Here is a 13085-nt window from a genome sequence, read left to right on the forward strand (position 1 = left end):
TCTTTGCAGCCACTCTGCCCCAGCCTGTAGCACTGCAGGGGTTGTTGTGAGCCAAGGGCAGGACCAGGCACGGGGACTTGGCCTTGTTGAACCTCAGACCTCTGGCCTCTGCCCATCAATGCAGCCTGTCCAGATCCCCTGCAGAGCCTTCCTGCCCTCCAGCAGATCAACACTCCCACCCAACTCAGTGTGTCTGAAGATTGACTGAGGGGGCCGTGGATCCCCTCATGTGGATCATTGCTGAAGATATTAAAGAGAACTGGTGCCAGCCCTGAGCCCTGGGGAGCACCACTGGATGTGATTCCATTCACCAGCAGCCTCTGGGCCCAGCCATCCCAACAGTTCTCTACCTGCCCTACAGAGCACCTGGCCAAGCCATGAGCAGCCAGTTTCTGCAGGAGGTGCTGTGGGAAATGGTGTCAGAGGCTTTGCTGAAGTCCAGGTGGGCACATCTAGAGCCTTTCACTCATCCACTAAGTGGGTCAACTGTTCATGGAAGAGGAGATGAGGTCAGTGAAGCAGGACCTGCCTTTCATAAACCTGTGCTGGCTGGGCCTGATCCCCTGGTTGTGGTGCATGTGCCATGTGATGGTACTCAAGAGGATCTGCTCCGTGACCTTCCCTGGCACCCAGGTCAGACTGATAGCTCTATAGTTCCCTGGATCTTCCTTCTAACCCTTCTTCTAGTTGGGTATTGCATTAGGAAACCTCTTGAACTGGGACCTCCCCAGTCAGCTGGGTGTGCTGGTAAATGTTTGAAAGGGCCTCAGTGAGCAGCATTTCCTTCAGTTCCCTTGGGTGGATCCCATTCAACCCCATGGACTCATGTCTGTCTGTCAGGTCACTGACAATTTTTGCTTGGATTATGGTGGCTTCATTGTGCTCTGTCTTCCAGTTTAGGGACTGGGTATATGGAGACCAATGATCTTTCCATTAAAGACTGAGGCAAATGGGAGGTATGAAGTACCTCAGCCTTTTCCTTATTCTGTGTCGTTGTTTCTGCCTGGGTCTAGTAAAGGATGGAGATTCTCCTTAGCTCTCCTTTTCTTTCTCATGGATTTGCAGAAACATTTTTCATTTTCTTTAGTCAGATTAAGTTATTCTCAGACTTGGGCCCATCTTATTTTTGCATAACCCCATAATCTAATAAAAGTATTGTTGAACATTATCTTTACCGCCTTTTATAGTGTTGTGTTATGTATGTTGTATTAAAGTTAATAGAAATTAAATGTGTTAGTCTACATAACAGACAAAGTGCAATTTTTGAGTTTTCAGTATTTTTAGTATCTTACTGTTGGTCTGTTGTTGTTATCCATTTTCATCAGACAGAGAGAATATACCCAGATTTTTATTTCTTTTTTACATTATTAGATTAATTTGTTCAAACATTTTTTTGTCCGTATATTACCTTGCAAATAAATGTCCAATATTCCAGTGTAATGAATGTTTTACAAATGTTTTACAGGCACCTGAATGGACAGAGGAGGACCTGAGCCAGCTGACAAGAAGTATGGTTAAGTTCCCAGGGGGGACCCCCGGTCGATGGGAAAAGATTGCTCACGAATTGGGTCGATCAGTGGCAGATGTGAGTTCACTCAGATTTGCATTGTGTAGAGGATGACAAACCAGAACAAGACAGGCAGTGTAGAAGGCAGACATATATGGGGGCCGACATTGTCTTTTGAGAGAAGCTACAATCCTTTTAGAACCTGGAAGTGAACCATTAACTAACTATGCAAGAAGCAGCTGGCAGCCAGTCTCTCCCTCCACAATTAACAGCTGTAACTGATCAGCTGGATGGGGGATTCTGGTGCTTACAAACTTCAGCTACTGTAACCTAAACCAGGAAAACAATGCGCTGCAGGTTTTGTAGCAACCTCCTTTCACTGCAAGTGAATGTTTGTGTGACTTGGTTAAAGATTACATCTCTGTTTCAAGCCAGTCCTTAAAAAAATGCATATGAGCTAATGGTGTTTGGACAGGTGGTTTCCATTAATTAAGCAGAAATATCTTTACAGATTTTAAAATGAGTAATGTGTATGATACTATTTCAGTGCCTTTTTCAGTATCATAGCATGCTTAAAAATTGTATTATGTAAAATAATTGTACTCGTTAATTCATATATTATAGTGTGTACCAGATACCAAAGCAAGCTTGTACTTGCGTTTTTTAAGTGTTATGATCTTAAAATCCTTTGGGGCTAGGCTGTAAAAGACTTTTCCTTTTCAAGCAATAGATCACTAGAACATGATGTAGTGTCTGCTGAGGACCATTTGAAAGCCCTTTCAGCTGACCCTATTTTATAGGCTCTGTAGGGGTTAATGAGAATAATGTTTAAATCTTTTCATGTACATTTTGAGATTAGATGATCTTTATTTATCATGTTTCAGGAATTACCTTAAATAATGGGAAACAAAGCCACTGACTACACTGAAATATTATACCCCTCTGGGAAATGTGTGTACTTCTTAGAATTTTTTTCATTGTTGATATAATCACAAAAAGATCTTTTTAGAACTTATTTTAAAGTTTTAATGCACCTATACTGTTCTGATACATATACTAAAAAAATAAGTCTTGCATTATTCTAATTTTACAATACATTATGTCAAAATAGTGTATGTAAGCAAGAAGTTACTAACCTGCTAATCAAATGAAATTAGGGTTTTTAAGGTTTATTGTGTTCAGTATTATTATGTTTCTTGAAGTATTCATACTACTGGACTGGAGTGATTTTATTAAAAAGATACTACTTTTACTGATATTAACAGCAAAAATATTTCACATATTGTTAGTATGTTGGTAGTACACAGTGTTCATGGCAAAGAGCTTTTGAGACTGGTTTGGAAAATTTGATTATCTTGATACACATAGTATGGACATGTGGAATGGTTCTACATCCATCCATCAGAAAATTATCTTCAGACTACCTTTTGCACCCACTGTCTGCATTATTCCTTGACTTGTGTGTATAAAGAATCCTTTGCATAATATATTTGGCCATCATACTTGCACACATCCAGTACTGGAAAATGAAATAGGAAGCTCAGTTGTTTCTTCCATTAGATGAGAGGTCCTCAGAAACATGCTGTTTTATTTCAATGAGTAGGGAAAGAGAGATGAAAAAAATGTGATTGTTCCAAGAGCTGCCATTTTCTTGTATGAAAAAAGGAATTTCTGTGATTTTTATGTGTGGAGAAAGGTCTGAGTGTAATCCTTTTTACTTCTAGTAACTTCCAACTATATGATTAATGCAATTGTTCTCCACACAAGTTTTTATGTTTCTAAAAATTTTCAGCTGCTAGATCAGCTTTCCTGACACAAACTAACTATTAGAGTTTCTGCTACTTTTATCATTGCATTATACAGAATTGCAGTAATTAGGTATTTTGAGGAAACAAAAACGAATGTTTTACAAAATGAATGTTTTAAACAGAAGCTTCATGGAAACTTCTTTGGGTCTCGGATTGTTACTGCAATCAGTAATAGAAATGGTGAAGCTGGAAACTACTTCAGATACTTCCATTCAGTAAGATTTCAGTATTCAGTAAGATGTACAATTTATCCTGCCTATTTCTTGAAGATAACGTAGAATCTAAATTTACAGCAAGGATTCTTATTTTGTTTTGGCATCACCATAATTAGATAAATGTTATGGTAAAGCTGCAGGAGAAACTTCTGAGTTGTTAAACTTTGTGTGCAGTAAAAAAGGTGTTTGCATGTGCAGGCAGCATTTGCTGCCCAAACAGCTGTTCCTGGCTTCTGCTGGGAGCAGGGCAATGAGAGAAGTTCTGCTGTACAAGGTGCTGCTTTGAAACAGCTTCTGTAGCAGAGGTTGGGAATGCCTTGCTTACAGATGGTTTAACAGGAATCACACCAGAGAGGGTTTGAATTATGCATTGTCTAGCAAATGTACTAGGTCTTAAAAAAGAAAAACATTCAAGAACAATTTTGAATTTGGTTTTCTAACATTTTCTAGTGTAGGAAATTCTTTTGAGATTGGTGTCTGCTTCTTTCTTCTCCTGCAAAACATTAAGGGCAGCGAGGCTTGGTTTTCGTTTCACAGAGCATTATGATATAAAGAATTGATAAGGTACAATGTATTTGTTTCTGAGTGATTTTATGCATTCAAACCTTATTTAACAGTAGATAAATAGGTATTAATAAAAATAGGTCAGAGTAATCTAGCCCAAAATGCTGTCTCCATTGTTGCTTGTCTCAAAGCTTACTTTCTCAGAAAAATAAAAAAATTAAAAATTTTTAAAAAATCTCAAAACATTTTAAAGAATAAACTGAAACCATTCATTTATATCAGAAGAGCATCAGTGAAATTCACTCCCTCTAACCACCCAAAAGAAAAATTCTATTTTGTCTTAAATTTATTATTTTTTTAAAGAAATAAATTCCTACTACATCCAACTGTGTTTCCAGTTGAATTTTTTAAGCAGTGTGAAGCAGCAACTTGAGGAGAGTGTTCTTGACTTTTTTTAACTTTTCAGCTTTGTGGTGTTGTTTGAACTTACTACATCCTTAGATTGTGTCTAGTTTTCAGTATTACGCTTACTCATGTGGTTTGATAGGAGTCCAGATGAGAATAATAGATTCCTAAAATGTTACCTACAAGGGAAGATTGTGAAGGAATTCATGTTGTTGAACTAAAAAAAAAAAAATGAACTGAGAATGTAAGTATTCAACTACATAAAAAGAAAACCATAATGCGGAAGGGTCTTGTCCACTGTATTAGTTTTACAGGGCAAGAAGTTACTGCATCCATTTAATCAGTGGCTGCAGAGTTTGACTCTGAAGGACAAAGAATTACAATGGCGATGATAAAGCAGTGGAATAAGCTGCTGTGAAGTCTCCATATTTGTAGATCTTTAAAAACAGGTTACACAAACATCTGCAAGAAACATCAACATGGTGCCTCTGCCTGAGGTTAGGTCCTTCTCTTCATATGGTCTGTGATTACACTAGCAAGTGCAAACTATCTGGGAGGAAACAAAGCCTTCCCTACAATTGGAAGCATGTGTGAATTCACTTTTAAAAATGTAGAATTAAAGCCAGATAGTCACCATAGTTGGTCAGTAATCACTGCATATACCTTAGCTTGACTTTTTAAATTCAGTAATTTCTAATAGTGTTCCTTCAGCTTTTTTCTTGTCAGCTGCTATTCCTTGTCTACATAAGTACATCCACCCAGTGTGATGCAGGCTGCTGGGAAAGTGCCAGCCAAAATTCAGCAATAAACAGCTACATCCATGCTGTAGTGCCTCTGAGCTCATTCAGCTCTACTGTTTCCATTTATGCTGCCTCATGTGATATCAGCATAAATATCTTTGCAGTGTATTCCTGTGCTTTTCACTTCATAGCTAGGGTAGGCTTGCAGCCGTGGTACAGACGTACTGTAAGAAAGGTTACTACTTTAACTTCTGTCATGGTAAATGTAGGACATGTTTATCTTGTCTCTCTTCAGGAAGACATCTTTTAAAAGCCAATGAATAATCGACCCAAAATAGATGAGGTTAAGTTGTACTCATTTTATCAGTATGTTTATTTATTTAAATTATTTAAATTGCTAATTGTCACTTCAATATGTGCATATAGGGAATTTAGCAATCTTTTCCTATAAAGATGGTTTTCAGCTGGCATAGTATAATGAAATCTTATTGCTTTCACAACTGAAAGCTTTTGCAGCATTTTAAGTAATTTTTATTGCAATTGGCTGTTATTGTAAATTAGGTTTTCAAGTATTTTGATTATGAAAGGGAAATGGAGTTCAGTTAACTCTAATCAGGATTCCTGCCTCCTGACCTGGTTACCTGTACCACTGCTCTCTGTCATCCTCCAAACATCTGTTCTTTGACCCATTTTCCTTGCTGAATTTGTTGCTCCAGGGTTAGTTCTCATTCCTGTCTGCCAATACTTAAGGAAATAATTGACCTTTTAAAACAAAATAAAAAAGTTATGTTTGAATTTCTTAAGCACTGTGAACACTCTACAACACAGCATAAATAATGAATGGAGTGGAGTTGCAATACTAGTATTTCTGCAAAAATTACATTGTTTGATTTGACAAATGCTAAGCCTTATGAAGATTTATAATAATGATTGTCAGCTTTTGTTGAATTCAAAAATCGAGAAAAAAGCACTTAGATGTGAAATTATAGAAGTATATTGTACTTGACAATACCAACCTTTATAGATAAAAAGTTTAAAAAAAATATTTGCTGAAAGGCATAAATTAATTTCAGTAACTACAAAGGACGTTCAAATTGTAAAAATAATAGAGGAAGTAAAAGCTGTCTGGCATGCCAAACAGACTTTAATGTGATTATTAGGTACAGGTTTTTTAAATTAAAGGCAAAGAGATCTCAGATTTCATACTTGTGAAGTAATATCATTCACTTGTCTTATAGGATTTAAACTGATTCTGTTTGCTCCTGCAGTCACTAATCTCATGCATTTGTGTTGCAAAAACAGACTGATTGGGATTTGCTGCCTGTATAGAAGAACACTGAGGTAGACAGCAAAACAATAGCCAGGTGGCAGACATTCTGAATTACCATGAAACCTAAAAGCATAAGGTTTGGGGGAGGGAGGGTGCTTATTTTGTGATATCTCTTGTATGCCCAAGCAACAGTTTCAGCCTGTAAGTCTGACTGTGTGAGTTCATATTCATTACACTTTATATGCCATTGTAAAATAGATTTCTTATTTTTGACAAATGCAAGCTCATTACTTTGCCAACAACAAAACATTTATATAAGAAATGGTCCATATGTAAAAGCTCATGAATTTATTAGGTCTTTTGCTTCTGGAGATTAACTGTTTTCCTAAGACTGCTTTACATTTCATTTTGTGTACTGTGTCAACTCAGTTACAGTGCAATCCAGTTGTGGATATTCTGAAACACTCACCCTTAGCAGTTTGCATATATTTATGTAATCAATAGTTCCAGTTGCTTATTGAAATATAAAGACCTAGATTGAGGTCCAAGAGAGGTTATGAATATCTAAGATGGGGTTTAGATAATATATAGGTCATGTGGATCCCTCAGTCTGAGAGTGAAGTCTTCAAAACACTTGTCCAATCCCACAGACACATCAGAGTGACTCTGTTGAATACTTGGAGAGAGGAAAAGGTGGTTGCTGTTGACAGCACTCTCACTGTACAGTTTTGTTCTGTGCACTCCTACACTTGCCCCTGCCATTTCTACTGGATTGGGCAGTATAATGCCCCTTTTAAACAAAATGACTTTTTGTCTCATAAAATTTTCTTTCTTCTCCCTTAAAGTTTTTTTTACAGAAGGCAGTAGGGCAGCAATTTTTGGTCCAAATAGGTGGCTTGTGAAGGGGTTAAGCCAGTGATGCTGCAACTTTTTATAGGGTAGTGTAAATTAATGTAATGTCTCAGCTCACAGTGAGCTGGGTTTGAATTTCATTGCAGAATTCAAATTTCTGACTGTCAAAAAAAGTTAATGCATTTTGTATCATCAGTAACAAATTAAGATGTCCAAGTAGTTCTTGCAGTGGGCACTTGAGTCAAACTCCTCTCCTGCATGAGTGCCTATAGGCTCTCTCATGATTCACTCATGGATTTTAACTGACAAAAACCAAGCAAAGTATGAAGTCTCCAGCATTATCTCAATTCTAATTGCAAAACTCTTTGTGTCTTGAAAAAAAAGGAGCAATTCTTTTGCTGTTTTAAATTAACTGTTTGGGGACTTAAACTGGAGAAAGTTCTACATCTGGTGATTTAGGTCAAATTTGCCTTTTTTGCAGGCCACATCTTAAACTGCCACATAATTAAACTTGTAGTTGTTCTAGGGATTTCTGTTGCAGTGACAAAGTTCAGAATCACACATGACTTCAAAGTCCATAAGCATAAGAAAACTGTATTGTTGCTGGCTGCGACTGGCGGTTCTAAGCAAATTCAGTTAAATTTTTAACATGTTTTGTAGTTCTTTCAAGAGTGTTGTCCTTAAAATACTCATTTACTGTGTTAGTATCATATTTAACCTACACAGTGGCTAGAGATTAGTTACATTACCAACTTTTGGGAAAGCTTGTAACACTCTACTAAACTGTTACAAGCAGTGCCAAAACAAAGGTACATCTAATTTGAATACTTATTTCAAATGGTCTTGTAAGTTGCAGATGAGGATACTTGGAAAAGTGGAGAATGATTTGGCTCAATGCCTCAGTATTTGAAGTTTCCCCAATCTGGTGAAACTAAAAGACCATTTTAGCAGCTCTTTTAGTGTCTCAAAGGAAAGGCAGTGTATAAAGCAACAAATTTTGAGTTGCATGGAAATAAAAGAATGGGTCATTATTTTCTGACTTGTGTCAAACAGAGCTTGATACAGTTGTGGCTGATATGAAAAAAAAAGATGTTTAGATCTAGACTGGAAGAAAATTCAGTGCAGCAGGTAGTATTTGGGTTTTAAGGGGAGAACTTTAAATTTGGCAAGTTATTCTCTGTGGGTCTGGATGGTTAGATCTGTAAAAACCTACTACTTTGACAAAGCCAGGAAGGCATTAAAATCCTTCTGTATCTGGCTTTCCTTAGTAAGAAAAAATGTGATTACTACTCAAATTAGCCTCAAAGATACAAGAAATTCCTTATTGCTTCATAATAATAGGAACTATTCGCAGGATGTCTCCACATTATTTTTTTTTCCATAATTCCACACATCTTGGCATTTTTTCATGACATAACTAGATGGGGAACATGCAGGAAGATAACTGGGTGCAGAAGACTGCTACTGGGAGAGCAAATTTCTGATAGTTAATGCCAAGAAACCATGACCTCTTCAGTAAAATACTCAGAGAACTTCTGCTCAGGAAGATGCTGAGAGTAATAAAAAATGTTTCCAGACCCTTCAGTGATCAGTACCACTATAATGTCATCCTTCTTTGCAAGAAGTTCATATACATTTGGAATGCCAAGTGATGTAGATTTTCTTCCTCTACAAATCCCACATTATTTTCTTAAAATATCATTAGAACTCGAGAGTTTTGTACTTCTGTGATTATCTGCTGCAATCCCAATTGCAATACTGTCCTAGAGAAGGAAGGCAGGTTGTTGCCCCACAGAAGATTCCCAGGAGGCAGCGAATGGTGAAGGCTTCAATGGCAAATTGGCATGTGCCCTGTGGAGCTGGGCTGGGAGTGGTGCTGGAGGGCTCAGCTGAGCTGCTGGGCCTGTGGCTGCTGCTATGAGAACGGGGAATTGCTCTTCATCTTCTGCAAAAGCGTTCTGTCTCTCTGTTTAGCACCAGTAGCTTCACTGTACCTGACTTTATAGGGTTTTCCCTCTAGGTCTGTCACAGTTTTGTGCTTTTTTTGTCTGCCTTCCCTGAAGGGTGAAAAGTAGCCTCTCATTCATGTGATAGCAAAATTTGCTTTTGCCTGTGCATCTGAGAGTTTTTAAAGCTGATTCTGAATTTTTTTTTCCTGTGTATCTCTGAAGTATGAATTGTCCCATCTGAAAGAGGTGACAGGTGTCCAAGGTAATAAGAGATTTAACATCTTGATGGTCATGATGAGAAATGTTTTTACTCTTAGGTGTCTTGTTAAGTAGAAACTAGTCTTTGTGATCTGGACTAATTGTTAGCAGTACAGGAAGAAACCAGCTCTGTCTGGCTTTCATCACATAAAATCATCCCACTAATCCCACTTGCTTTCAATAGAATCTTTTTATAGCTGAAGAGCTATTGAAGCTGAGTCCAGAAGGGAGTTCTCAGAAGCAAATTGTTCCTGTGGTTTCTTTCTGTAGGTCCCATAGTAAGATAGTTTGATTTCTACTCCAGCAATCTGACTGCTTGCATACAGGGGGTTTTTTTGTCATCTTTATCTGTCTAAGGAAGTCTGTTTCACTGTGCATGATATTACCTGACTTTATTTGTGACTTCTGTTATCCCTGGTGGACTGCAACATTTAAAGTTGATTCCTGTAAAATAATGCAGTATGTCTGTTCAGTACAAATACTTGCAGGAATATGAGATCCTTTGTCTTCTGTTTTAAATCAATTTCACAGTCTTGATCCTTATTATTTAAGGTGTCCCCAGACCCAGGATTTCTTAAGGGGGTTGGCTAATACTCTGGTGAAAGCTATTGTCAATAACAGCAGGCTTTTAGCACACCTTCTCACAGTCAGGATAAAACTCATAATTTAATATACATGAAAACTGTTATTTTAAAGCATTATGCAGGAACAAATAGCAATAATAACTACAGGAGAGTATTCTACAACTGCTTCATACTTTAAATAAGTTTTTCCAAGTATATGTTAACTAATGAAAAGGTAATGATATCATATAAGCAAGCTATGCTACAGAATTGCTTAGAGAGAGCAGTGGAGCAACTGATGTTGCATAACTTAGTGAATTTTTTATGAATCAGTTAGGAACTAGCTAGTAAATAACACTATTCACCCCTGGAGTGGAAATTTAAATTGATATTAAGGGTGTCAAAAAGCTTGGAGGAACGGGCAACAGAAGAGTCTGCAGATTTGAGTGGCAAGAACAATGATTAAACTCCAACAGATCAAATTGAAATACAATTTCATATGTTCCATAGGCTGGATTCCTAATAATCCTCAGCAGTTTAATACTGACATGTTAACGATTTTTGCCCTGTGTCAGCATCTGGAATGACAATGACAGTTGAGGCTGATGGACACATAAATCTGAAGCCTAAATAAGTGATACCTTGAACTCTCAGTGAAAAGAGCTGGAGTAAACGTGAACTGTACATAGCACCTGGAAAAGGACTTGCAAACATCCATATGAAGAAGAAAGCTGACAAAAATAATAATAGACAAATAATCTTCCCCTGTAACCTGTGAATGATGATAGTAAAGCTGTGGGAAACTTGATGAGTTGTCAAACTTATGTCAACTGAAGGTGCTTGTTCAGTGTTTGAAATAGTAGATTTTCAGTATCTAACCCATACACACAGTTATTATTTCCAGCTTACCTGGTGATTGTTCAAATTGAAAGTCCATCAAAATATGAACAGATATCATAAAGCCTTCAAAACACAGTCTTGGAAATATTAGATGTGATGAATGGAGTAACTTACTGCAAGTGTTGTATCTGGGTTCACCAAGCTATAATGACAGGTTGGCCAGCATAAGATAGCCTATGGAAATACTCCTGATTTTTTTGCATATAAGGAGAAAATATGAAAGGCAGTCAGGATCTGGGAATAAACCAAAATCCTTCACTGTTCAAATGGAGAGGGATGGTTTAGATTCTAGTCCAATTAGATGTAATATGCAGCACAATTTATATCTATTATGGGATACATACACTAACAGAATCTGGGGACACCTGTCTTGTAGAGGAAACTGAAATTCAGCCGATTTCCATCTCTTCCAAAGCAAAGTTTGTGTTGCACATGTAGTCTCAGCTTGAAAGATAAAGTGATAATTGCTGACCTCTGAAAACATCAGAGGTTCAACAGAGAGAAAAGTGAACTCAGTTGGCACTGAGGAAGCAGCGCATGGTACCTGTCTTTGCTGGCAATTCATTCTGCTCTATTTTATTCAGGGAATCTTTCTGCTCTCTTTTTCTTACCTTTGTGTCCTTATGAGCAGGCTGTAAATCTCTGCAAGACCTACGTTAAAGATAGCAATATGGTTTAGAGAGTTTTCTGGAATACACGAAGATAGATGGGGCCTTGTCATATTTACAATGAATCCACTGTGTCATTGCAGAAAGCTCTAAAACATACTTGTTTGCATGGCAAATTCTCCCTCTTTTGAAAATAATCTATTATAATCCAGTTTATATAACATGATTTCTATTTAGAAGATGCATAGCTGGACACCACTAAGGATCCATTCTGTTCAGCAGTCAAGAATGGTTTCTATTCCTCTCAGCCTTTTAAATCATTAGTACTGTAGAGACATTGCTGAAGATGGAACACAAACATTTTAATCTTACTTATTTTAGAATATAATTTTTTTAAGGAATGCAATTTCTATTAATGGGTCATGTTTTTCAAGGAAGATCCCTCTGTTGTTTCAAAATTGGGATCATGGAAATCCCAGAACTGTTAGTGCCACTTAAAATTATCTGTTCATATTACAGTATTCTGACATTTTTCTTTGAACAATTAAAACTTTATTGTGCCGCAACAGTAGAAACTGGAGTTTTCTGTGCCAGATGTCTACCTCTGGATAAAGGTTTTGGTTAATTAGAGTTGGGATTTCATTGTTCACAGAGTTTTCATTTGAACTTAATCATCCCAGAAAATGAGGCTTAATTTGTAGGGAAAATAGACCACTTTGCCTTGTTAAGTCTTGCTGTCATTTCCTTAAGGAGATCCAGCACCAGCCTATTTTTATAGCAAACTGCTGCAATTTTGTGGGCAGAAAGGTGGGTGGGAGGAACCAAACAGACCAGACGGTACCAAGGTATTTTAACTATTGAGGTGCTCACTTATGAATCTTGTCATAGAACAAAAATCTTGAATTTTAATGTTTAATTCTTCTAACAGAATTTAATTCTTCATGCAACCCTCTGGCAGGTTTGCTCTCTAGTGCTGCTGTGAGTAGGGAATAATTGTTATTGCTAACATCGGGAGCTAAAACAGCCAAAGTCTGTGCTGTGGCTCAGGAGGCCTAAATGACTCCTATTGTGGGTTAATCCTGTACAGAGGAATTAATGACTTTGTATGTGATGTATTTTTTATGTTGGCTCTGGGCAGCATACTACCACATACCTTACAGTAAATGGATGTTAACATCTGAGGTGCCAGGTTCAGAGAGCAGGGAACACAGGGAACCCATCCTACATAGTATCAAGTTTGATTCAGTGTATTGCCTGCTCACATTTTAAGTTTGATTTGAGTGATTCTGTGTGCTTGATTTAATCTTCTGGCTTTTTAATTTAGTCCTTATGTTCAAAAAAAAAAAAAATCTAGTATTTATAAAACATTTCAGTAATTAAGAAGATTGTATAATTCTTTGAGTACTACATTTTAAGATTTTTTTTGTGGTACCTGAATTTGGGACTGTAGGCTGGTATCTAAAAAGTGCTACAAGAGAGCTGGAGAGGGACTTCTTACAAGCATCT

The 13085-nt window shown here is 37.3% G+C and overlaps 1 protein-coding gene across 1 annotated transcript in view; it reads left to right on the top strand.

Moving 5' to 3' along the window:
* The window catches only part of DNAJC1 (DnaJ heat shock protein family (Hsp40) member C1), a 108256-nt gene that overhangs the window by 91816 nt on the left and 3355 nt on the right, over positions 1 to 13085 (top strand). The window contains exon 9 of the mRNA XM_015615174.1: positions 1466 to 1585. Coding sequence (XP_015470660.1) covers positions 1466 to 1585 — 120 coding nt within the window. The remainder of the gene's footprint in view (positions 1 to 1465; positions 1586 to 13085) is intronic.

This window comes from Parus major, chromosome 2 (assembly GCF_001522545.3).
Source record: "Parus major isolate Abel chromosome 2, Parus_major1.1, whole genome shotgun sequence".
NCBI classification, from domain to species: Eukaryota; Metazoa; Chordata; class Aves; order Passeriformes; family Paridae; genus Parus; species Parus major.